We start from the raw sequence: 26,304 nt of genomic DNA, 5'->3' as shown, positions 1-26,304 counted from the left end.
GTCAATACTGAATACAGAGGCTTTCACTCACAGCACCCTGTAGGGGATTAGATCATCTATGTAAACTAAGGTGTGTCCGACAAAACACAGGTGAACAAAGCTCTGTCATTAACATAAGCTTCTGAACACATCCTGGTATAAAATATATATACAGTGTCATGGTGTCTGTGCAGATGTCGGAGTCTGTTTGTGGGGCATATAATGAAATTTGGTACACAAAGTTCAACCAGGATTCACTCACATCAAAATAATGTGATAACGGGTTATAAAGGCTTAAACTGCAGCACAATTAATTGTGCACAATTATAGTGTCACAATCAATAGAACTAAACAAGGAAGGGAAAATATTTGCTTGGTGGGGTTAAAATGATGAGGCTATGTCGGGGTTGGCACGGCTGCAGCACAGTCCCAAATATCTCTGTCTCCTGCTCTCTGTCATACATCCATCTGTTCCAGTCTCTCTCTTTTTCTGCCTGGGTCAGTGTTACACTCAGCTCAGATCAAGATTGTCTCCAGCATTTGTCACATCCCTGGATCCGCTCCTGCTGTCTCTAATGATCCTGTCTCTCCCTGTTCTGTCACACTATGGCGGTATTCTGTCCATCCTCAAGAATGTCACCCTCTGCTGTCTCCATCTCACCTTCTGTCTTTCTCATCTTCTGTCTTCCCATCCTCATGCTCTCTCCTCCTTCTCCTACCATCCACACACGCTCATTCAGTATTCATATTTAAGAGGACATTTATGAGCATGAAACCGAGCGTGTGCATCTGCACCATTTTCAGTGCGGGAGAAACCTACATTTTCTCCTCGAGCCTTCCCTTGTCCCCCTCCTCTTCCTTATCTAGCTAATCCAGATTCTGGTTTTGGTTTCGTGTTGCTCATCTTTTTTTAGACTGAAAGCCATGTGCCACTCACTCCTACTCTCCCTCTGCCTCTTTCTCCATCTTTTTCTCCCACTGCCACCCACTCAATCCCTTTCACCTCTTCCCACTCCATTTTCTCTTCTTTCAGTTGATGTGATAGTATGTGCACTGCAGATTGCATGTGTGTGTTTATGTATACATTCATTTGTCTTTATATTGGGTGGTTCACATATGCATTCTGCCAACCTGTCTGTAGCTAGCTGCCACTAACCATGTACAGATCTGTATCTGGTCAGTTGCTGAAAATAACTGCAGCATCACACTACTGCAGCCACAGGTTTTCAGCAGTGTGCTGAATGTATTGTGGTACTTTAAATTTTTCACACTCTTGTATTGAACAGCTTTCTATTAATGGCTTCACTGCATAATCACATGATTTCAGTTCTGCGGCTTATAGATTTTGCAATACGTGCACGTCTGTCAGGGAGGGGACATGCACGAACACACTCTCGCTTGCAAGGCATCTGCCAAACCATCAATACTTTCTCATGGACGTTATCAAGAAGTAATGCCATTTTCTATATGGCTTTTTTTTTCCCATGATGCACTGTCATACTCAAAAAAGAGCAAGTCTGAAACTATGACGCATGCAATGACATCTACATCTCCACAAGCCAAAGCAAAGATCTTACATAAACAATGGACTGCATAGAACATAGAGCTATCAACAACTGTAAACGTTGTTAAATCAGCGTGCTATCTCTCACAAACTTGCAATTTCAAGCTGTCTGACAAATGAGCACAAATTAAACCAAACTTTCAGAACAAACTATTTTTGTTGCTTTCAAATTACCAAGTTTTAAAGAAATAAGGGTTGCTTTTCATGCTGACATGTGCTCAGCACACAGACAATCAAATTAACTTCAGTTTCAAGGGCCTGTGCCATTATATTCATAGACTACAAGAATATCATATTTTGTCTGAGTTAATTCTCTCAGACAAAGAATTACATTTACACCTGAGCTAAATATTTGCAGTGCATCTAAGAGTGTAACATTTGAATCAAATCACTCCTCAGTTTAGCTGATATGTGTAAATATATCAATCTAGTAGAGGCATATTTCCCTGAATGAGGGAGTAAACATGTCTTGGTGTTTTCCTATATCCATTCTCCTCTCACGAGCACTCACCTACACACCATCACGACATGGCACGACAATAAAGACAGTCTGTTGAGGTCATACAGGCCTACAACTTTTCCAACAAAACATATGCCCATTGCTCGTCGATAAAACTGCAACTCATATTCTTCTAAATGGTGTTTGTTACAGCATATTCACATATATACTGTACATCAACATGAGTTTATGATTATTGAGACTTCACATATACAAAAACAACATATACTTGGTATTTAAATATATATGATGGTCAAGGAAAATTGCCAGTACATGTGCGTTATTTCCAGACAATTGCACAGCTCTTATGGAGTGTCATTTATTTTCTTAATAAAAATGAGACCTACTAAAATTGTCAGTAATTTCAGTCAAAGTTACAATTGCAAGATACAACAGTAGATTTTAACAAAGTCTTTGACCTTTCAGGGCAGAACAACATATATGATAAAAGGTAAACTGGGGATGAAACATAAATTAGAAAACTAGAAGAGAAACCATAACACAAATCAAATGCCAGCCTAGGCAGCATGTTATCACAGGACTTCTGTTTGAAACAGTTACCTCACATCTGCAGAATGATTATATCTAAATCTTAGGTCACAGTGTAGTCGTATTATACTCTTTCTAATCCCACCAAAACTGAACAGGTGGTTCTTAAAAGCTGCATTATGCCATGTCCATGTCCATATCAATGTTGCATACTTCTTGATCCTAATCATCACTGATGAACACGTGCAACGGGATTTTAAACATGCATTTAGGGCTGTTTTCCAAATTGTGTTTTTGAGATTTGCTCCATCATTATTGATACTACTCACTGCTGGACCAAAGCATCAAATATCGCAAAATGAATTATTTTGATGCTGCTTCATCCCAAATCAGTGCCATTCCAAAAACTATCTGCTATGGCTTGGCATTATATCAACAATATATTTTTATCAAGATATAAGACTACACATAGTCTTAGATTTTGGAAATTGCTATATTGTGATACAGTGTTGCATTTTCCTGGCGTTGAAGGCTGCAATACAGCAAAGTGATGTAATTTTCACCACACTGTTCTGATACTCAGTTACCCACGACGTCGTCATGTCCACATTACTGATGATCATTCATTTATCAGAAATTGTATTATATCCAGTACTAATAGTCATTCCTACAATGCTGTTGCAATATCAGTAGAGGTATTTACTCATAAAAAATAACTTGTCGCCTGTGAAAGTAAAATCATTTATCTGTCATTTATACATCCAGTTGTAGCATTTATGATGTGCTTTTTAGGAGATTTCAAAACATTCACATGCATATTGCATATCAACATATAGCCTAATAACATTGTAATATTATCTTAAGGCCTCATCGCCCAGCCCTACTACCTGTTACCAGCCAAATCAAATAATCCAAAACAATCGGTCAATATTTGAGCAGAGGAGAAGGTTGCCTGGCACAAGAAGAGGTCACACATGCACACTGCAGAGGAAAACAGAAAGAAAACATACTGCATCTGCTAGCACTCCCTGGAGGTTAATGGTATCCCTTTAGGGTGGAAGCCTTCAGGGAAACCAGAGAACAAAGTGTAAAAACTGTTGTTGATGGCACTTTATCAACGGCTTGGCTTGGATTGATTTTTTTATAAATTTTTTTTATTATTTGCAGACATCCATTTTAATGTACAAGACTTAGGGACATAGTCCACTACTTATCTGTGTGCCATAAAAGCACCCTCTGGTCATTACAAACTTGTCCGATGCCTCATCATATCACAGGAGAACACAACAGGTCTAGACTACAGTTCGTGTAATGACTTACAATTCCCACTTTTCCACATTCTTCTTCCATGAACTCACCTCTTGTCAGCTCTTGAAAAACCATATCATTCATGGTATCTTATTCTTCGTAGCTCTTAGAAGTGTTCGTTAATGGCGAAACAATGCTTAGTGGAGGCATTTGCACTTTTGAGTGGCGTGAGCATAACGACAACGGAGAAAAAACGTATCCACAACTGGGAGTCGTGAGAAAAGGAGGGCCCAAGTTATCAGTGAATATATTCTCAGTGTGCATGATAAACAGGTGTGACATTCCCCTTACTGTCGCTGTGCCAGCTCCTTCCTTTAAGAGGGAGGCATGTCATCTACTGCAGAAACTAAGAGCAGAGAGTCCTGATCATGGGAAGGCTATGGTTTATGTCTGGTTTGTCAAGTCTTCTAGTGATGTTGACTGATCAGTCACCTAAAAAAAAAGAGAGAGAGTTCACACCTATATTTACTCATTCATGTGAATGCTTGGGGTAGTGTACTGGTACTGCACATCAACAGGCCAACTGTCACATTACTTTAGACTCTTGTAACTTGTGATTGGCATCTGTCATCATTATATGCTGTATAATAACTTACAATTATACAAAAAACTCAGACAGGGAAACTGTAGTGAGCTGCAGCCTGGGTGTTTAAATTTGCAACAGATTTCAAACGTGCGATTCCGACAAGTCCGACTGGCAGCAGCGGCAGTAGTGTCTAATCTGATTTAAATCAGGACAGCTGCTTAAGGTGGCATCCTGTGGGCCTAGCTAATGTGGATGTGGCCTAAGAAATGTGTCTCAAACGAGCACTAAAAAACGTGAACGGAACAGAAGCCGGGTCACACCGTCCGTGCTGCTTGCCCTGCATGTGCACACAACTAAAGGCAGGTAATCGCTCAGATCGTCAGTCTCCGGATCCGGTAGCTGCTGCTGCTGTTGCTCACCTGAATTTTGACGATGCCTTGCCAAAGCCCTCTGCATTGGTTCCGCTCGCTCTCCCATATCCTTCCGACTGCCGACCCGCCTCAGCCTCGCTTCTCCCCGACACCGGCTCGGGGGTTTTTGGGGGAGGAGGAGGAGAGGAGGTATGAATTCACAAATGTCTCACGGATAGAATTATAATAACCGTACAGACGTCATAACTTCAGCGGGATGAATGGACCAAGAGACATCAAAGAGCCGGGGCTTCCTCGGTAATCTGTCGGGTGTCAGGCAGACCCGGTACATGCCATCAAAGAGCCGAATCAATTACACGGTCGCTTTTCAAACCGCCGGAGACTGACGGCTCGCTCCTCCGCTCAACGGCAACACGTCGTCGGCTGCTGGCAGTCCAGCTGAGTGCGGGGTCGTTTTCACGTCCCTCCGTCGGAGCTCTGCATGATTTCTTGTCCACAGAAAGATGACAGTGCCTCGGGTTTGACGAGCAAGACGAGCCCTTCGTTCCTCACGTAGTAGTCAGTAGCTTGTGTGTGCCATCAGCCGGACAACTCCCGAACCTCCGCAAGGGTAGCCTGAACGGAGGGAGCATTTCCCGTGAAGCTGACCCAACCCCTCGGACGTTTGCTCCCAACAAAAAAAATACGTAAGAATTCTCTGTATCCCCCCTTCCGTGTTTGGCTGCGCAAATCCCATACAGTGTTCTGTTTACGCACACCTGACTCCGTCTCCGTAAATGGCAGCCCGCAGACACTTTGGAGAATCCTGCGGAGAAAGGGCGCCACTGGTGGTTTGTGAATATCAAGGATTCGGCGACTGACTCAAAGAGAGCAGTGTTTTTCGAGAGGCTGCCGCTCCCCTTTGTGAAGTCACCCAGAGAGACCCCGGGGGGATTTGACAGCCTACTCTGCTTGTTTGTTCGGTTACTTAAACATTTTAAGGGAGGCGTCTGTTTGGAACGCTGCTTCTAGTTTTAAAAAAGAAATGACACTACCTTAAAGGCGAAAATAAATATAATCGTGTTTGATGTTGTGATGAATTGCGCATGCGCAGTGGAGCATTTTGATCACATCAGAGGTCGTTACCACAGCGACGGGAACGGCGATGCAGGCACAGATTGACTCGTGCGGTGAATAAACTTGGATTTTTAGCAGCATTTTGTACAAAACCTATAAAAAATATCCTTACAACTGTCAAAATGACGCCCCTCTATAAAAGTCCTATCAGGCACACGTATAAGCTACCTTTTTATTATCACAAAACTCGATTTAATTAACCCGTCATCCATATTGTCTACATTTTGTTCTTAGCCCTTTTTTCTTCTCGTCACATTTTTTCTCATGCGATCTTACACAGGGATAATTCAAGGGAAAACATATTGACACACACACACACACACACACGTGCGCGCGCGCGCGCACACAAAAGAAGAGGTTTGATTTTGATTGACTTTCGAGTTCTTTGCGACACTTCGGGGTTTCCATCTCGTCTTCAAAACTTTATCAAATCAAAAATACATTTGGGAGTCCTGATGACTCACCGTGGCAGTGTGTTTTACGTCATCCAGCAAGCCTACGCGTTTGACCGTCAACGCTATCTTCATTTTACCGATTACTATCTTGACATTACGACGTTCTTTGGGTCAACGTACACTGGGCGTGGATCTGCGTTACGTCATAGAATCTACACATGAAAATAGGTGTAGTGTCATCTGTCAGAAATGCGGACGAGCAGGCGAAACATATGCCAAGAATTTCAAAGAAATATATATTTATTTATTTTTATTTTTTATTTTTTTTGTAAAATTAGAGAAAAAGAAACCCTCATCACAAATCCCGTCCTCACTTTCACATGACCTCCTGCTAAGACTGCTGACCTCACGGCTTGGGGTTATGTGGCAGGCATCTGCTGTCTGTAAATAGATTGAAAGCTGCCTTTATCTGGTGTGTCAATAGCAACAAGATCCATTTTCTATAATGAATACATGAAATGATTGTTTGGCGGATAAAAGGGTATAATGTCACAAACATTTCAACATTTCCCACAAAATGGGCACCTTTGTACAAACAGGGGGAATGTGATTTACGAGGGATCCCCTTAATAGACTAGATTAAAACATGACTAATTTCCTTATAGCATGACCTAATAAGTTTTATGGGACGATGATGGTGAGTGGTGTGCCTGGGGTGTATGCTGTTGGGTTGCTCTTGCCCATTGCATGCTGGGTATAGAAAATGAATGCATGGATAGAGAAAGAGATTTGCCTTTATTCATTTAGCACATTGGCTTTAAAATTAAGCAGTGAGGCTTAAGTTCTGATTTTCAGCTTTAGTTGAGAGTTAAAATCCACAGATGAGCAGTATACTACCTGTAGCCCTGTCATTCTGCTCTTTATCAGAAAAGTATGGGATTGCGTATAAAATTGATTAATTCCTACACATTCCTTTCAACACTGTGAACCCTTAAACCCACCCAGGAGTGAAAGTCAGTACTTAAACCTCAGTGAAAACAATGAAAAATGTCATTTTCTGGATACTTGCTCCTTCTCCACGGTACCTCAAAAATCACAGCACAAACTTGTTTTCACATAAGCCATGTGCAACATGTATTATATCTCATAATTGTCCAGATAATCTTTCATCTTTAAATAACACTTTTTCGTTAAAGATTTAAGAAGGCATTCAAACCCAGGATGTAATCAAAGAATAGTCTCCCCCTATTTTGTGGACCAGGTGGTACATCCCAGTCTCTCCTCCTCTCCCTTGCTCATTCTCCTCCCTCCTGCTCTGTGTCCTCCATCTCTTCGCTTTCTCTCATTTTCTTATATTAAGGACATTCTCACTCCCAGAGGCCACTGCAGTTCCTCCTTTATCTGCTATCCTTGTCATCTCTACAGAGCTGTTGGACAGGTATGTAATTCCCATAATTTTTCCTCTCAACACATCACTGCAGGATTTAGTAGGAGGCATTTTTATTTAAAGACAGCCTACATTCTGGAAAGTGATAGCTGCTATGATGCACTCGTAAATTTCAGCAGTGCATATTTCTCTTCATTCTTTTTCCTCATTTGCATTTTCGCTGATTTCCTCGCAGTCACCACAGTCCTTATTCTCTCCTCCATCTTGTCCTCCATTTATAGCACAAATGACTCATGCAGTTTTTACAGTGAGAGAACAGAGCGCAAGACAGAGGAAGGGCTCTGTTTTTTCTCCCTACATGTTATTGCATCTGGATTACTTTCTTGTCGGGGATCAAAGAAACAGAGATTCAGTCCTGGCTATGTATACGGTCTGCAGCTGCAATACCATTTCCTCTTCCTCCATTACAGATCTAGCAATTGAAAAAGCTTTACACAGGAAGCTGTTGTAACATAATTTTTTTATCAGTGGAGGTTATGTCACAGCTGCTGTGACCAAAATAAACAGTTCCTTGTCCTCTGAGCATCGGAGTGTTCCCATCAATGTCATCTTTTTCCAAGGTCACATTTCAGGCCTCACTGCCACATGACTGCTTCAGTGCCGTACAGTGATTCGTGGATTTCATGGGCTCGCTCCTATGTCACTGTCTCTACATTCAGCAGAGCAGATAACACGAACATGAGCCAAATTTAGTGGGATCATCTGGCTGTGTCTGTTTGCTGTTTTTCCTCAGTGAAGCAGCACAAAGCTGACCTTATAAAGACTCCTGCTGACCAGACCACACCTCTGTCCCTGAGTTCATGGAAGCCAAGGCCAAGACCGGGGCTCCAGCGCCCAAGGCAGCATCCAAAGCAGAGAAGCCGGCAGCCCCACGCAAGTCTGAGCCTGCCCCTGCAGCCCCCGAGCCTGAGAATCCTCCTCCCCAGGATGGGGAAGCAGAAGCAGAGGCAGCAGCAGCAGCAGGTGACGAGGCTGCGGCCTGCTGCACAGACTCTCTGGAACACCTGAAACCCTTTCTCATTGGTGGTGCTGTTATTGCTGCAGGAGCCATCTTGTTGGGAGTGTTGCTACTGGCGAAGAGGAATTAAACCAAACCATTATCTCAAATTAAAGTGTTTATTGGTTGATTAGTTACAGCATCATTGCTGAGTGGTTCACAGACTATGATGGTACACATGGGGGATGGGGAGCCACTGTGCAACTTTTATTTTTGACCTGCTTTCACTTGTAGTGAATCGAACCATTCAAGTTTTGATTAAGGCTGTATATGGAGCATAATTACACAGTATATGCATGAAATTGCTTCAGAATCGCACCTGAATTGTAATAATCTTTGAAAAAAAAAAAAAAAACTCACACTGTAGTACTGGGCTTAAAAGCCTAAACTCTCTAAATATAACTTTTCCAACTGCTTTATCTCGTTTAATCCAGTTTGCACAGATATTGACACAAGCTTGCAATATTTGTGCAGTCTCGCACTGAAAATGAGCTTGGTTCACGATCATGAAAAACTCTATAAACTTCATAATACTGAAACGTATCGATATTAATATTGGCTATTAGGAGTCGTAGGTTTTATTTTACTTTCAAATAAGACAATTGAAAGAGTGTGCCTGAAAACATGTGGGAATATGCATTGTGATGTATTGCACATATTTTGGCTAAATCATTGCCAAAGTTAAGGGATTCGCTTTCTCTTCCCCCCCCCCCCCCCAAGTACCAGAAGAGACACTGAATCCCTGCATATCTAAAAACAAAAATCTGATGGAGAATAGCAAAGTGCTATTTAAAAATATCAACCTTTTCTGAGAGAGGAAATATAAGCATGCAGTGGTTTAGGAATAGGATGTAGAGGACTGTTGAAGATGCAAGTATATTGCAAAGAATGATTGTAAAGTTAGCTATTGCTTTAGAATAAGAGAGTTTTATTTTATCGTCAAATGATGTCACAAATCAATAACCTTTCATGTCGTACAACAACAGCCACAGTTATGCTGGTTTGATCTGTTTACATCCTACAGTCGATGTAGCTGTAGCGGCCATTAGTGTTGCAGTATCAGGTTTAAAGCCTGCTGCCAAAACATTAGAGTTGTTTCTGTCTTCACTGTGTTCCCCTTATGTGGTTTTAGGAAAAATCCTTGTTTTTAAAACCTCATTAATAACTCAGTACAACTATAATGTAATGACAGCATCCTAGGGCTGTAGGGAAAGTGGGTTGTAGATGAACTACTGTTGTGTAGTTAACTCAAATTAAAAATAAAAAAAAACCTTAACTAGTCACGATGTTGATGCTGCACACACTCAACTGTACAGCTGTACACAATATTGTCCACTCATATGTAAAGCTCATGGAGACGTTGCATAAGTAGATAGCGGAAAGACAGCTGACACACACCATTACTCGATTTTAGTTGTAAGGGCGAGTATGAATTTTACCACACATTACTGGCCAAATATATTGTACAAACATAGCACATTCACCATAGTCAACACCCCAAACACATCCAAAAGATAGTATGCCAACACCAAACAAACTTCACCTCACATTGTACGATACAGTTTACCAAATGAAAAAAAGAGAAAATCCTATTTTCATAATTTCAACAGCGTATAAATGCAATAATTCAGATAGGACTCCTCATTTAGCACATGTGCTGTAGCAAGTTAAATTACATTAAACATGTAATAATACTGTAGAAGATGATGTATGATGTTGTTGATGGCAATGACGGCGATGTAAGATGATGATGAGGGAAATGGTTATGTTTTTTTCATGATGACTGTAATGATGATAATGATTGGTTATGATATATTTTTTATATATTTCTAACATAGTTTCCTTCTGCACACTCCCCTCTGCCCCCAAACGCTGAAATGTAAAATGTAAAAAAAGAAAGAGGTTGTAATCTTACCTTTATTAAAGTCAGTGAACCAGTGACTATTTATTGTCTAATAATTGCACTCTTTATTTCAAATGAATTAAAATTTGGCATCATACATTTGTAGACAGAGCCTCAGCTCTATTAATCAGTTGGAGGTGAAAATGTTTTTCCAATTACACTCATCAGTCATTTGAGTTTGCATGATTAATTTGCACTGTCTGACAATGTAATAATTAGGATATTGCATGTAAGCATGCTGAAACACCCTCTTCAGTTAACCCTTAAGGAATTTTGGACTAAATCTAGTTTCATTTTCTGTACTCTGTGATTAATGGTGAGTGCTTCTGGTTGCTATAACTCCATCTCCAATTTTGAATTACAAAGGACAAGTCATACCGCCATGCTGACAACCATTAAAACTTTTAGAGTTGGTTATTTTTATGTATGACATTTTTCTGAATTTTTATGTATGACATTTTACTGAATGCCTTATAAGCCTTTCTCTAAGCTTCAAAAAAGATTCCTAAAAAAGCACAATCCTTAAAACTCAGCTAAAAAGTCATAGTAAATTATATTTAGGGGTGAGCTGTATTTGTTTATTTTTCACAGCCATTTGTGATTTAACTTTAATCACTCTTTAATAACCACATGTGAGAGATATTTGCTCAAATATTTATGTTTGGTCAGTGTGTGGGTATTTCTGTCCTCAATAATCAATATGTACACTGAATTACAAAAGTCATTATCTATCTGTTCTGTGCTCTACCTGAAGACCCACAAAGATGTTTCTTTAGTCTTGATGATAAGACTTCTCACTCAGAGAAGCTGTGTGAACTGTGCAAGGTGTTTTCTTAAGGTTACAAATTTTAACCTCCCAGCCAATACCTTTAGGATTCTTTGTGTATTCTCAAAAGAATACACACAAAAAAAAGAGACTAGACTTGCCATGACAGCTGCAACAAAACTCATTGATTTTTCAATAAAGCATGCACGGTCTGTATTTTATACTCTCACACTTCTGAGGTCTACATGGCCAAAAAAAAGTTACGATTGCACTCGTGGCAGGATTGTTTGTTTGGTGGCATCTGCCAATTGTCATTCCATTTAGCATAGTTACAATGTGACAGCTTCGGGTAAATACCTTGTGTGGCAGTTCTACACTCAATTGCCTTTTCATTAGTTACAGCTTGTTAAAACTAATGCAGTCTAATTCTACATCCAACATACCACCTAATCCTTAACCGTTTTAAAGAAGCTGTTAAGTGAACATTATTGTGATTTTGGAGGCTGTAGTTGAAATGCATTAGGTTATAATATAAGCCGTTTCAAATATTTTGTCCTTCCTATCCAAAACAATGAGTGGGTATTTGGTAAATAGTGTATCACCTAATGTATTATTTCCACCTTGGGAAATAGCACTTTTATTTTGAAAGATTTATACCGGAAGTATTGCTGTTGTTGAAACTGGAGAAAACGAGGGAAGCTGCCAGAACTCTCCAGCAGCTAATTTCATTGGGAATAACACAACATTTGAATTTTGTGTATCCTACATTGGCGACGGTGAGTAAATACAAGTTGTCGTTATTGTAGACTCTGTATTTTGACCGGCAAATAACACTACGTCAACTCGTGGCAGCATGTAACTAGCGGCTAACGTTAGCTGACACTCTACTGTTGTGCTAATCGCGTGGCTAGCCTGAAATTGCACTATGGGATTTAGCTAACGTTACACATTAATCCGCTGTGAAAAACAGGTTTAAACCCCTTCTTAGTATAGCAAATCCCGTGAGTAAACTCGTACGTTGGGTTTATCCTTTCAACGAAAACACACCCATTGAAGTTGTAGAGCTACTACGTAGAAAACATTTGGCTAGTTAGCATTGCTAGCTAACCGACAAACGTTGCCAAAGTTCTAGTTATTTTCGTTCGTTTTACTTCTAAACGTGTACACATACCATTTAAACATGTTTATATGTTAACCACTATGGCACTTTGGTATGTAAATTAGTTGTTTTGAATTAACAAATTGATGTTAAACGGCTGCATTACCTACAATAAAATTATACTCTTGAGTGTGAATGTGAACAGTGTGATGTGCCTCTGTCTCCAGGTGTCCGACAATGATCATCCCTGTCCGGTGCTTCACATGTGGGAAGATCGTGGGTAACAAGTGGGAGGCATACCTCGGTCTACTCCAGGCCGAGTATACTGAGGGGTGAGATGAACATCTTAAATGTCTGTCATTCTGGTAGCAGTGGTTCGTGGCAATGTAATAATGCCAAATCAAAACCAAAACAATGTATCTTGTCATGGGTGAAGCTGTGCCAAAAGAATCTTCTAGGAAACAGTCAAGTAGAAGTACACCACAGCGAAACCCACAGCCTAGTCAGCTGTCACAAGCCATGTTCATTTCATCCACAATTTAGACACGAATAATAGTGATTACCTGAGGTCATTTAGGCTGCTATCCTGCAGTAACTTCCTTGGCCTTTGCTTTTACGTATTCATTCATGATTTGTATGGCATGCATTAGGACTAACATTCCTTCCTCTCTCCCGTTTAAGAGATGCCCTTGATGCCCTTGGCCTGAAGAGATACTGTTGTCGGAGGATGCTCCTATCGCACGTGGATCTTATTGAGAAATTGTTGAATTATGCTCCACTGGAAAAGTGATTGAGAGTGGCCACCCTCATCTACTGCAAGGACTTGTGGGGCTGTGGCATGGACAGATTAATGTTATATCATTGATGTGCGACAACAAACAGACTTCAGTGAAGACTTTTTGAACAATTACGTGTGCACAAATGTCATGGTTTTTTTTTCTAAATAAAGCTATTTAATGAAATGTTTAACTTGTTGCTGGTTTGTCTATTTATCACAGACATTTCTCCAGAACTATGAGGTGAAAATTAGCACTCTGGTGCACCTCAAGTCATGGGGGAATTTACTGCAAGTAATTTCAGTTTCTCTGTATCGAGGTCAGACTCTCTGAAAATACGTTTATAGTGTGTTTTTCTGCACTGACAATACCATATCAGTGATGTATAAAAATTTAAATTTAGATCATTATTAGATCTATGAAGGTGCACTGTCAAGCATCGAAAAAATATCAAACTCAGAAATTGTTTTGATATATTTTCTACACAAATTAGCCGTCCTCGAGGGGAACAAGGTTGCCAGACAACTTAACCAAGAAAGGTAGCTTTAGAGGGGCCCTGAAAGTAAAACGGTACAGTGGTTTGTTCAGTTTTTTTTTCAGTCATGAAAAGTGAATTTCTTCTCAAACTATAGGCTACCTCTAATGACCTAAATGTCTGAGGAAATGAAACACTAGAATCAGATTCTCGGGAATGTTTTTTTTTTTTAATTTGTAATTTAATACAAAAGAAAGTGATGAAAATGTTACAATACATTACATAAGTTAATCAGCAGTGTTCCCGTGCATGCAAGCATTGGATCACATGTGCCAGCAACAACAAATAACAGTACACTTTAGGCTTTTGGAGATACATCTTCAGTTTCACCTTTGATACCTCCAGATTTTACACAGTTTGATGCACAGTTTGATGTACAAACAAAAGGTCCTGTCTTCAATCTGCTTCACAAACACTTGATCAGTCTGGGGAGAAAAGAAACATACTTTTCAGAGCAGCATTTACATAACTCGTGTGGATTGTGTTGGCCAACAACTGAGGATGCGTCTAAATTATCCTCACAAAAGTTTTTCAAGCATTTTGTGCAGTTCCTGTGATGTAAACTAGAAAACACTGTAAACCTTTGTATTGACTGACAAGCTTTCTTAAATATATCACTGTGAAGTTCTGCATATGCTCCATCTCATTATGTATATTACCAAGTTATACCCTTGCCAGGTCTGTTGACAGGGAGACAAAATGTGATGATGATGATGATGTATTAAGAGTCTGGTGACATAACGGTTTGCTGACTTTTAACAGTTCATTGCACATCACGAACTTTGTACTAAAAATAACTACTTGACTGACCTTCAGTTCATGAATGGTAATCTGTCAAAAAGGTTTGGGATGTGATGAAATGTTCTTTTAACGGTTTATCCAATAAAGCTTAAAACCTCTAATTCCCAACAATCTGCACTTCTGAGCCATATAAATAAATATATGGAGGAATATAAGATGCATTATTGAAATTAAATCACATGCTAAAAACTAAATTATGGTCATTAAGTGATTTAATATATATGTTTACAAAACTAATTTATTCAGTCACAATTACAAGATGATTTTAACTAAGACCCATTCTCTAACTCACTGGCTTTGTGAAATACAAGATGAAACAAACTTTGTATCAAATTTGTTGGAAGTTTATGCTTAGATCCAACATCTGTAGTAAAGTTACTCAATAAGTGTTACTTAATTCTGCATTATTGGGGTGACCTAGCAAGAAAGCTAAAGGATGTTGTGTGAGATACATAAAGCAGGGGCAGTACGGCTCTGTGATATTAGACTCCTAAAATTACTCTTACCAATCTTTGGGCAGTCTCTTTTGTCATGGCCTTAAAGTAACTCAAAACACTAAAACATATGATGCTCACGAAACCCAACAATAGAACGGATAATCAAATGCATGCCAAAAAATGAAATGGTCTGGTGGATGAAAAAGTTTATAAATAAGAGGTAAGCTTACCAAGTTAGCGGTATCGATCTCTGTGCTCTCTGTGGTCTCTATGCTCTCTGTAATCTCTGTGCCTTTCCCGTTCTCGTGAGCGTTCCTTGTCCCTCTCCCCACTCGAAGAGTTTTCTTTGCGTCTTCGACTTTCCCAACTGGAGGAATCTTCTCTGTCGCGTTCTCTATCACGCTCTCGTTCTCTGTCGCGCCCCCGGTCCCGATCTCTGTCCCTGTCCCGGTCTCTTTCTCTTTCTTCATCCCCAGAACGACTGCTGCTCCTGCTGAAAAATGTGTATATTTATAATTGTGTGAAACAGACTGATGAGAAGAAGGAGTGTATGCCACTTTCTGCATAGACAACAAGATCCATCATGTCTTGGGAGTCCTGACACATCATTACATTAACTGACCTGTAGCCGTAGTTGCCCTGGATAGAGACGAGACAGTCTTTGAGTGAGGTGACCAGGGCTTGGCAGCGTTCATCTCCAAACACTTTGGACTGCTTTATGATGGCGATGGCAGTTAGAAGAGTCTCCATGGCCACCCGCAGATCTCCTGCATTGGCAATTGCACAAATCAGTTATAAATAAAAGTTGCATTATGTAGTTAAACACCAAAGAGCTCCCATTAACACCCACAAAAAGTCTGGACATCAATATCAGCAATTGGTCCTGATTAACCATATTCTATCAAAAACCTCTGATAGCCAATTTCCATTTTTTTTCACCCTGACAAGATTATACACCTTAAACTGTCATACCACACCATTGTTTTTCTTATAACAAAACCATTGCATTTGCTTCCAGCTGTACTCTGTTACCATTTATTAGGAGGAATATGAGAGTCTGGTATACAGTGTGAAACCTTTTCAAACATCTACGTTAGCCTAATCTCAGACATCCAGAAAAGATAACTACGCTATAATGCTTTCAGCCTCTATTTGAACAGCTTTTCCACATTTTATTGTTAACTCTAGGATCTTGAAAGCTTCATGCCCATCTGCAAAAAGTCTTAGGAACCATCTGTAGACCTCTGAGATAACAACTGTGTCAAAGCACAGGATCAAGCAAAAGTATGAATGTTGCCAGTAGCACACCTGGCTCATGTAAAACCATCTCTGCAACACTCCATCAATCAAGTCTTAATGGTATGAAACTCGAGGCCACTCTTTACCTTGAGTTTCCCAAGAAGGTAATAAACAGACACTGACTGTCTACTCTTGTGCATTAATACCATGTGCTATGTCTGAACTACCCATCTGTCTAGCATCATCTGTCTACTATAAGTCCTATGATTACATTGATGCTTTTCAGCGGCAACAACTAGAACTTTTAGGATTACGGAAACAATACATAGGAATAAAGACAAGGAGGTCCCTAAAAGAAAGCTGCACCTGAACACACAAAACCTGGACTGGAGTGGGACCCTCGACCACCAAAGTTTTACGTGAGAGAATTGAGGTATTTCCTGTTATTGTCGGAGCGATTCTCTCTGGTTTGTCATATCAGAATTTAGTAACATTTGAATTAAACATGATGACAACTGTGGGGTTTTCCGTTTGTGTTGCTTGGCCACTGTCTATCAAATCTGATCACACCATAACCACATAGTTGTTTTCAAAGGCTTTAAGTAACTAAAGTAACAGTTCACTGGATGAAGGGGTCGGAGTACTTGTATGTAAATGGCTTTTTAAAAATATTTTTGGCACATGCCTGTCAGTCACAGGTAAGAACCAGTGCTTTCTCCACATGGCTTGTTAAGTTCTGTGCTGTTTCTTCCACTTCACTGAATCTGATCATCAGTTGTACTTACCAGCTGTTGCTCCAGACACAGCTTTGGTGATAGCAGTGCTGGCAACAGCTCTGTTTCTGTTCATCAGCTCCTCAAATTCTGCATCTGTACGTGTGTGTCTGAAAAAATACGCAGATTGTTGTCATGGACAGAATTACACAAGCATCACAAGTTCTTAATAAAAATGACATATTGCTATGGCAAAGATGCTGAATAATGTGTTATATTATGCATAATATGTCAATGTGCTTAATTATTTGGGTATGTCTATTCTGTTTATTCCTCTCTGTGTCTTGGTATTTTGAGTTTCAGCTCTTTATAGTTTGCAAAAGCTATGAATATAAACGGGTCTCACTTTTGTTGGCTGTAAGCTTTGCTGCTGTGACCGTCTTGTGCCGGGTTGACCAATGCTGGATTCGTATGCAGACTGGGAGGTGGCTGGCTAAGAATATGAATTGGAGGAGGCGGGAACAAAGGGGGTGGCAGTGGTGGAGGGATATTGGGCAGCATATGTGGGAAGAGAGGAGGAGGCCGACCAAGGAAAGGGCTGGGTAATGAGGGAAACCTGTTTGATGGAAAAAGTGGAGGTATAGGGGGAGGGCTGGGCTCCTGCGATAATAATGAGGGAATCTTTTCCAAAGGCTCTGGGTCATTAGGGTCTTTGGATTGTGCACGCATCGGTATGCCTGCAGAAAACACATTGTTTTTGTGAAAAATGACATTCATATTGATTATTTGCAGTATAACGTAAAATCAACAGTATTTTCTCAACATCGTGATGCTCTTACGTTTATTAGCTGTGTCCTCAAACATGGTGAGGTTCTGGCGAGTGGCAAAGCGGCAGTCTATCCTTTCCCCATGGAGTTCACAGTGGGGTACTTTTTCCAACAATATTTTTAATGACTCTTCTGAGGTTACCACCACTTCTGCATATCTGTATTATAGAGTAGAAGAAACAAAACATGTGACCACACACACAAAGTCATACAAAGCTTGGATAAATCAAACACAAACTACAAAGATTTCTCTAGATCTGAAGCCACTCACCCTCTTGACTGGCCATTAATTCTGTTCTCAGCAAATTTGATGTCTATCATGTCCATTACACCCAACGTTTGAGCCATGCTAATGAGGTCCTTATCAGATGTCCACTGGAGGTATGTGCAGTTTTTGGGAGAGGGGATGAAAATATGACAGTAGAGTAGATAGTTATTTGTGATATTGGTAAATAGGACCTAAAGAAACAGACATTGAGCTTGAGGAAACAAATGCATCTATTAATGAGTAAAACTTTGCTTTGTTAAGGGGAAGAGATTGTTGAGGATATATTTCAGAATAATTACTGTCATTAAAGAATATTAGGATTTCCCTATTTAACTTTTGGCCAAATGTCAGTTAGTGATATGGCCTTTAAAACAAGTTGTGTTGCTAGAGACTCTTGAGAACAAAGGAAATTCATTATATGTAACCAGGTTTATCAAGGTATCTAGTTAACTATGGACAGGCCACTGGATGAGCTTAAATTCTGTTTTTCATTGGTGCTCTTTTTAAGGCAACTCAAGGCATAAGCGATTGCATTAACACAAGCCAGTACAAAGCAGTACACTGTGGATCTTTCATGAAATAGAGAATGTCTTGCCATTCCACTAAATAGTGTTTCACAAACCCCCTAAAACTTGCATTGAGTTAGTTTAGGAAAATCCCAATGTGGTGTAAAAGAGGTGCACAACTGAAGACATTCTTACAGTGTTTGAAGGATTTATGCTACTTCATGAAAACAGACAACATACTACTACAGTGCCAAATGTATAAACAAATGGCAAGTCTGGTGGATTGTTTGATTTGACTTTTATTGAAATGAGATGACTCTACAGATGAACCGGTTTTAACTGAGTGAGGTAGTACATAATCACATCCAAGATATTTAATCATGTTAACTCAAAACAAAGACAGACAATGTACATTTCTTTAAATGTGTCATTTGTCAAGTCTCCCTTAACGTGTTGAAAACTCATTTGTTTGTTGTTTCATGTGAGGCTGTGTTATGCATACCCATGCAGACATGTAAACATGAAATCAACATTAACACAGAGAGGGCTGGTACTCACCCAGGGGAAATTTCCAATATATAAAGACAGCTTCCTCAGTGAATTTCCTGCTTTTTTACTATTCTCTATTGTTGATTTTGCCTTCTCTTGAGCTGATGCGTCCTTCGGAGGTGCCACATTTGTTGTAACTTTCTTGTCCTGATTGACTGCCCCCGTCAGAACTGCATCAAAAAGTTCATTTGCTTCAGCAATTCTGTCCAATTCCTGTGAGGGACAGAAAAAAGCAACACAGGCATTATATACTATCACCCCGTGAGTCTCAGATGTTTGTAGAGCATCAATGAACAAAACACACTGCCAGGGAAAATGTAAATACAAGCAAATGCAGCAGCAGGAGACAGTGTGGAATGAAAGGGGATTGTTCCCATTTTTTCTGAAAATGCCCAAATACTACAAATAAAGAGTTCTGATGAGTTCTGAAGATGACAAAAGGTATTGAACACCTGCTTGATTCAGTTAATTTTTTACTGGGGGTACTTGAAATTGTCAGAATAACTATAACAACAAAACTGGATGAAAGTACATTCACTTTCACTCAAAGGCAAGTCTCAAACATGGGAACATATGACATTACAACTTTTCTGCTAGACTTGAGTGATACCTGAAGCCATAGATGCCTGAATGACAGAACGTGAACGAACTGTACGGTTTCATTTGAGTTGCAAAGTACGAAGTACGAACCCATCGATGGGTCCCCATTCAAAAAGAGACTGAAAATCTGAATATCTAATGAGTTCACAAATTAGAAAGGTGCATTTAAACTCCATCAAAGGGTGCAGACAACTTTACATCTCGGACACATCCCTGCAATGCTCTCATTGATGCATCTGCAGCGGTGCAAACACTGTAAACTTCAGACTCACTTCGTCGGTGTGATTCAGATCACCGTAAAGATCTATGAGATCCGTCTTGGAGGTGCTTGGTCCAGCTGCACGTCCTGCAGCAGCCATTCCGCGGGCCTAAGATGATCCAGTTGATGGCACTGCAGCTAACCTAGTTAATCTTTTGTTTTATAGTTTAACTTAGTGACGTTACACTTTGCAAATTACCACTACCTGAAGCGTTACACTTGGCTAAATATCAGTGCATATCGACAAGTGCATTGTCAACATCCAAGCACTGTTGTTGTCGTTACGCCTTGTTTCTATCGACAGCTAACGTTAAACAACGTTCCGCTCGAGACCGCTACAATAACACCGTTACTGGCCAAGACAAGCTACAATGACCAACCGAGAAAACAAGCGGACATTACTCAAGCCATAATGTTTTAATGAACACTTTGATAACACATGCACGGTCTTTCGTGAATGAATGCTCATCTAAATGGCTTCGGACTACCATGGGCTCGCTCTTTGATCTGCTAATGCTAATGTAGCTAACCGTTCGGTACGTGTTCGGTACGTGAACATTTCAGTGCGTCAAGGATATGTTACCGGCTTACAACATACAACATTCGGTTCCTACGGTCGATCCCCTTCGAATTCTAATGCGAGGGGATATGTTGGGCCAACGCACTCATCATATACATGAACTGAAAATGCTCAAATTAAATAATAACAATAATTATATTTTCTTGTATCTTAAAATTACCTTTTACCTTAGCGTCACGTGCGCACTGTTGTGTATCCGGTCCCCCCTCGTTAGTGCCCCGTGTGCTCCTGTGTGACGTGAAGTGCTTGTGTAAGCTCAGTGTTATGTGTTTGACTTTCAGACATCACTAACATTTATTTCCACGACGAGGAAGCACCTCATAGCCCAACTCCAAAACGTCCCAAGAAAAAGGGTTAAAATGCTGTCGTCTGTTGTTGCAAGAAGGGTGAGTAAGCAAGCGTTGCATTTGTTTCTACATTTCTTGGTTCAAGTTTGAACGCTGCGCCGTCTGAATGTTAGATCTCTTCGAGGACTTTCGAAAGCTCTGCCTCTAATTTGATCTATTTAGTGTAATAATACGATGTAGCAGTTATTTTTCACATAACTACTCGTGACAGCAGCTCAGTATTTTGGCTTTGTAGTGTTTTCTGCTGAGGGACCATTTTACAAAGCAGGAGTAGCTAAACAGATCCCCGCGATATTATTATATAACGTTAACTCCCCTCTGTGTCGATCCCTGTTTTTGTCTGTATCGATAAATTTGTCATAAATCTAAACTTCGTGATCTTGAGGTTATATGTCTGATGGAAGAGACTGTGACCTCCATTAATAAAACGAATAAGTATTGATTTAAAGAGGATTGTGTACGTTGACGTGCTGTAAGGATACATTATAGCCTAAATTTAACTGAGTTTCTTTCTAGATTTTAATTAATAAATTTGTTTCGCAAGTCAGCCATTAGCCAAATCCAAGCCACAGACATTTTCTTTTTCAAGATAATATAGGATATATTACATGAAATGTATCTTATCCTAAGATCTTATCCTTATCCTAAATATCTTAAGGTATCAAGGATTGAGCAGTATAAAGAATAGTAGAGCCTGACCAATTACTGTTTTTTTTTTTTTTTTAAATATCGATATTAGAGGGTTAAAAAAAACAATATCAATTTACTGGCCAATATTATTCTGTATACTATTTATACAAAAGGGTAGACCGGTTATTGGCCCTGGCTGATATTCAGCGTAACTATCCATATTGGTAATTTTTCCTTTAGATAGCACATAAAATGAGCTACTTTGGCTCTGATGCAGGATGTTCACACTCAGTGTTCCACCCCCAACACTATATGATTTGTCACACATCGCAATTAATATCCTGTAAACACTGAACAATCTGAATCTGCAAAGTAACCAGTAACTAAATGTATCAAATCGATGTAGTGGAGAGGAAATATAAAGTAGCAGGAAAGGGAAATACTCAGGTAAAGCACCTCAAAATTGTTATTGAGTGAATTGTATTTTGGTTCATTCCATAACTGTTTCTTTTGCATAGAGTTTAATTTTACTGCAAATTAATATCTGTCCCAAACATTGGTTTTCAATCTCCTTGATTTCTACAACCTTGAAAAAGTCATAGCCGTCGATCCCTAAGATACATAAAACATGTAAACACAATTTTGCAATGATTGCTCGAAGTTGCTCTTTAAACCTTAAATACTACTCATTATAAACCATTAGCTTTATAAGATTTGAACATTTAAGACTTAAAATGACTTTCATAGAGTCAACATGAAGCAGCATTCAGTCATGCACTGTGTCACATAAATGTGAGGACAGTTAAACATGTTGATCTAATGTTTGAGTAATGTTGGATGCTTTAAGTCCAAATGGTAATACAAAATAATGGCAGTGTTTCAGAACGTAACTGGGACAATCAGATGTAGTGACAAATGAAAATGGGATATATCAGTTCAAGAACAGCTCTGCCTTTCTTTAACTGACTTAAATTGGACTGCAGATGTAAATTAGCCTAAGGCTAACTCTGGTGCAATGCATTAAATGGTTACATTTAGGTTTTAATTGCACATTGTCCCTTGCAAATAAAATTGAAATTGAATTAGTTTAACTCATCACATTTATTGGATGAAACGGAAGTCTATTGGTTCTGACATGTATGTTTGTTGCTTGTCAGCTTGTTACAGGGTTACACCGGGCAGCATGGAGACCAGCGGTCACAGGGCTGGTATCGTCTCGTGGTTACCGTGGAGATGCGCCCGATGACACCAGAGGTGACCTGATTGAGATCCCTCTGCCCCCTTGGGAGGATAAGCCCAGCGAGTCCATTGACATCAAGAGGCGCCGCCTGCTGTATGAGAGCCGAAAGAGGGGGATGTTGGAAAACTGCATTCTGCTCAGGTTGTTAGACTGTGCTGTGTTTGTATGATCTAAGTGTGCTGGTGAAATTTTTTTCTTTCATCTCATGTACACACTTTCGAGCAGTGGTACAGTACTGGTGTGTGATCAGTTTTGGTGACAAACTCTTCAGGTTTCTTTTGTACAACATTCTAGTTCAAGTACACATTTTTGAATAGGCTGGGGGGATTTAGGATTATATTATGATTATATTATTATTGTTGTTTCACAACTACAGAGATTAGGATTATTAGAGATCTGTGTAAAAAGTATTTTAAGATATGAAGGTTGTGGTTTTTTGAGCGCCACCAGATGGATCAAACAAATATAGAATAACGGGACACAGACAAGAGATTAAAACCAGGGGGAAGCATTGATGCGATGTTAAGGAAGCCCAAAGAAGAAGAAGCTCCTAGCATGCAGCCCATTCACCAGCTGCTCAGATAATTAACAGTACAACTACAGCTTTCCATTTAAAGTAAAGACTCAAATGAGTTCCCTGTCTATCTTGCAGCCTTTTTGCAAAGCGATACCTGAACACAATGAGTGAGATCCAGCTGCAGCAGTACGACAGACTGATTAATGAACCAAGCAACGACTGGGACATCTACTACTGGGCGACACGTGAGAACATTTTTATTTTTTTGATGAGTTTCCCTGCTACATGTGAAAATTGCCTGTACAATCTCATCCAGTACATTAGATGCACTATGTTAAAGCAGATCAGAAGTTAGTTGGCTGGCAACCAGTCCATAGGCTTTTCAGACACTGAAGGGAATATGGATATACGTTAAATGTTAATATTTGTGCAAATTACAAATAACAAATATTTGGTTTTACTTGTTGGTTTGTGTTAAAAACAAGAAGAAGTCAGTTATTCTAAATTTATATTCAGCCTGCAACAAAATGTGGAAAACTCCAGTTGGTATGATAATAATAAAATACTTTGGGTTTTTTTAACAGCAATCATTCATGGCTGCTGACTCTGAAATAATTAAATCCCAGGTCTTACACCATTCCTTGCTTGGACTTCACCCTGGGAGCTACTTCACTGTCCCAGTTGGACCTACTATTTTAGTCTTCTGATTTCCTCTTAATTTGATTAAATTACATGTCTGTTTTGTTGCGCGTAACAGCCGAGCAACAGAATCAGTGTGAGAGCGGCACAGATCAACACATCCAGTTGGCAGCAGCACTCTTGAAGACCAAACAAAAAGCAGCTGCATGCAATCTGACTTTACTAAAACAAATACTCGTGGTGTTAAGTTATTAAGTGTTATGAATAAATGAGCCCTTTAATTTGTAAGTTGAGGGAAACTTGCAGTTTCCACAAATTAAACAAATAGAAATGTTTATGTGCATTTTCTTTTTTTTATCATCATCAGGAGGGAAATATCATGATGCATCAGCCAACGTCAGCCTTTCAGTTTTACGTTGTCAGCTTGTCCTAAAATAGACCACTGTGATGTCAGAAGGGCTCCCCTCTGTGTGCTCATTGCTCCCCAGCCATCTGCCTCATCATTAATCCTCTCACATATGATAAATCTAATTTTAATTATTTGTATTTAATAACACACAAAACATTAGATAAAATCAGATAATCAAAATATAAGAGATGTGTGAGGGGATGTCAAGAAGCCATCAGGCTAATACAGTGGACCCCCCCCCCCCCCTCCCTTACAGTGAAATAAAAACAGTAAAAACCAATCCATACACAAAATTAGACTATATGAATAAAGATTAGAAGCTCTTAAAGATGTCTCTTTTATCATTCCTTATTTGCACACCATGATATGTAAAAAAGGGGGGACTGGCCATGTTTCGTTTTAATAAAAGGAAGATGAAGATGATCAACTTGTCTGGTTTTATGTGAGGGGTAGTGGCCTCAATATTTACTCAGTATATTAATGGTCATGGGTTGGAATCCGAAAAATAATAAATTCAGTTTTTCTTTTTGCTTACAGAAGCTCAGCCTACCCCTGACGTTTATAAGAGCGAGGTCATGGACATGCTGCAGGAGTTCACAAAGAATCGAGACCATGAACAAAGGTTGGATGCGCCCAACTTGGAGTACCTGGACAAGGAAAGTCAATGAGGTCCACGGCCTTGCCGACCTTCTCTGAGACTCATTTTTGGTGGAGCACTGGGGGAAATATCAGTGTCATAACCCACCTCATACATCCTTCAGAAGTCAGCTGTGTCTCTCCTGTAATACACAGCAGAGTGTACAAAATATTAACCATCCATGACTACGGTACATCTCTCTGTGAAATATTCTCACCATGAAAACCTCTGTGCGCTGCTTCCTCTGTTATTATAGATTTGTGGGAGCTGAGGGACATTTGCAGATCGAGAAAAGTCGAATGCGAGACAATATTCGGAAGGTTTTCCGAATATTTTACATTAATTTTGTTGTAAATTTGTGATTTCAAAACTGTAAATGTAAACTATGAGATGCATACTGAACAAGACAAGCATTGATAAATAGATAAAAGGACATTCATTGTTTCTAAACTTCACAAGTGAATAGAAATGCATTGAGTCACTCATTAGCGTAGCATGTTGAACTGTCAAGTTTTGGCTCTTTTCAATGATGTTACTGTGCCTATTACAGACATTATCGGTTATTTAATAAATGTTGATGCCTGGGAAAAGTCTTTCATTAATATATTAACCCCTAACAAAGGGTTAAAAATCACACAGTAAGTGACTATGACTGACAATGAACTTCATTTGTTACACGATGACGAGTGCATTGCGTGCAGTATCAGCTCACTGACACCAGATGGAAGCAGATGACCTTATTTTCAGTGACTCAAATTCAAGCATCTGATGATCACCTGTAAACCACGTACATCTCACATTCCTCATATTTCAAGCGGGATGCAATGTGAAAACATCAGCCCACAGTTGGTGTATTTATTGAAATGATCATTTTCTGTGAATCTTTAAAACTAAGGTGCAGCTTCCTCACAAAACAAAGATGCTCTTAGTGTTTCCTCATCATTGGATGAAAGGAATCGATGGCATGGGATGAGAAGTGCATTATTTTAACAACTTCTATGAAAGAATGCATTCATTCTCTCAGAGAAACAGAGTTTCCACTTAAACCCCATACATTTTTTTTGCTTAAAGCCGTGCCCACAAGGTCATAATACTCTCCTCCACCAGCAGATCAGTGTGTGTTGACTGGGGGGAAAATATCGTGCCTGGCTGTGTGTCATGTCGGTTCAGTGGAACCTTGTACTGAGAGCAGGAGGGAAATGCCCTCTGGCCGGGAGATGTGCACAGAATCTCAAAACAGTTGACAAGGCTGCTCGCGTACGCCCATAGAATCGTAATGTACACATGATCCATCGGCTGGGTGTTACACAAACAAGGCAGTCCCGCAGATGGGAGA

At 39.8% G+C, this 26,304-nt stretch overlaps 4 protein-coding genes and 1 long non-coding RNA gene across 7 annotated transcripts in view; 3 read left to right on the top strand and 2 right to left on the bottom strand.

Moving 5' to 3' along the window:
* The window catches only part of dagla (diacylglycerol lipase, alpha), a 41,996-nt gene extending 36,276 nt beyond the window's left edge, over window positions 1-5,720 (bottom strand). The window contains exon 1 of one of the 2 annotated variants that reach the window (XM_030414136.1): window positions 4,785-5,720. The gene's annotated coding sequence lies outside the window, so the exon portion shown is untranslated. The remainder of the gene's footprint in view (window positions 1-4,784) is intronic. The other variant, XM_030414135.1, reaches the window with a different exon arrangement.
* Window positions 5,721-6,560: 840 nt separating this feature from the next.
* Window positions 6,561-10,637, top strand: LOC115580724 (uncharacterized). Its single transcript, XR_003983908.1, has 2 exons — window positions 6,561-7,685; window positions 8,428-10,637. It is a non-coding gene; the product is annotated as an uncharacterized LOC115580724 (long non-coding RNA).
* Window positions 10,638-11,985: 1,348 nt separating this feature from the next.
* polr2l (RNA polymerase II, I and III subunit L) lies at window positions 11,986-13,428 on the top strand. The gene is made up of 3 exons (XM_030414742.1): window positions 11,986-12,136; window positions 12,687-12,791; window positions 13,141-13,428. Exons 2-3 carry the CDS (start codon window positions 12,697-12,699, stop codon window positions 13,247-13,249), a joined length of 204 nt encoding a protein of 67 aa, XP_030270602.1. The 5' UTR covers window positions 11,986-12,136; window positions 12,687-12,696; the 3' UTR covers window positions 13,250-13,428.
* A 489-nt stretch (window positions 13,429-13,917) lies between these two features.
* LOC115580429 (cleavage and polyadenylation specificity factor subunit 7) lies at window positions 13,918-20,428 on the bottom strand. Of its 2 annotated transcripts, none has more exons than XM_030414739.1 (9): window positions 19,983-20,428; window positions 19,120-19,323; window positions 18,059-18,162; window positions 17,800-17,945; window positions 17,367-17,697; window positions 17,033-17,130; window positions 15,631-15,775; window positions 15,239-15,501; window positions 13,918-14,195 (listed from the first exon to the last, which is right to left on the bottom strand). In XM_030414739.1, exons 1-8 carry the CDS (start codon window positions 20,067-20,069, stop codon window positions 15,243-15,245), a joined length of 1,374 nt encoding a protein of 457 aa, XP_030270599.1. In that variant the 5' UTR covers window positions 20,070-20,428; the 3' UTR covers window positions 13,918-14,195; window positions 15,239-15,242. The 2 variants fall into 2 exon arrangements, with proteins under 2 accessions (XP_030270599.1, XP_030270600.1); XM_030414740.1 differs by having other exon boundaries at window positions 15,239-15,498.
* On the top strand, window positions 20,352-25,558 carry sdhaf2 (succinate dehydrogenase complex assembly factor 2). Its single transcript, XM_030414741.1, has 4 exons — window positions 20,352-20,935; window positions 22,684-22,907; window positions 23,419-23,528; window positions 24,869-25,558. Exons 1-4 carry the CDS (start codon window positions 20,909-20,911, stop codon window positions 24,997-24,999), a joined length of 492 nt encoding a protein of 163 aa, XP_030270601.1. The 5' UTR covers window positions 20,352-20,908; the 3' UTR covers window positions 25,000-25,558.
* The last annotated feature ends 746 nt before the right edge of the window (window positions 25,559-26,304 follow it).

Source organism: Sparus aurata, chromosome 4, assembly GCF_900880675.1.
Source record: "Sparus aurata chromosome 4, fSpaAur1.1, whole genome shotgun sequence".
In the NCBI taxonomy this organism is placed as follows: Eukaryota; Metazoa; Chordata; class Actinopteri; order Spariformes; family Sparidae; genus Sparus; species Sparus aurata.
The sequence above is the reverse complement of the archived record's forward strand: the minus strand, read 5'-3'. Positions and strand labels throughout refer to the sequence as shown.

Coding starts and splice junctions, on each gene's coding strand:
- polr2l (XM_030414742.1), top strand. CDS start 12,697: ATGATCATCCCTGTCCGGTGCTTCACATGTGGGAAGATCGTGGGTAAC. Junction 12,792..13,140: donor CAGGCCGAGTATACTGAGGG/GTGAGATGAACA, acceptor CTCCCGTTTAAG/AGATGCCCTTGATGCCCTTG.
- sdhaf2 (XM_030414741.1), top strand. CDS start 20,909: ATGCTGTCGTCTGTTGTTGCAAGAAGG. Junction 20,936..22,683: donor CGTCTGTTGTTGCAAGAAGG/GTGAGTAAGCAA, acceptor GTTGCTTGTCAG/CTTGTTACAGGGTTACACCG. Junction 22,908..23,418: donor GAAAACTGCATTCTGCTCAG/GTTGTTAGACTG, acceptor TCTATCTTGCAG/CCTTTTTGCAAAGCGATACC.
- LOC115580429 (XM_030414739.1), bottom strand. CDS start 20,069: ATGGCTGCTGCAGGACGTGCAGCTGGACCAAGCACCTCCAAGACGGAT. Junction 17,698..17,799: donor TGAGGACACAGCTAATAAAC/GTAAGAGCATCA, acceptor TGTTTTCTGCAG/GCATACCGATGCGTGCACAA. Junction 17,131..17,366: donor AAAGCTTACAGCCAACAAAA/GTGAGACCCGTT, acceptor GTATTTTTTCAG/ACACACACGTACAGATGCAG.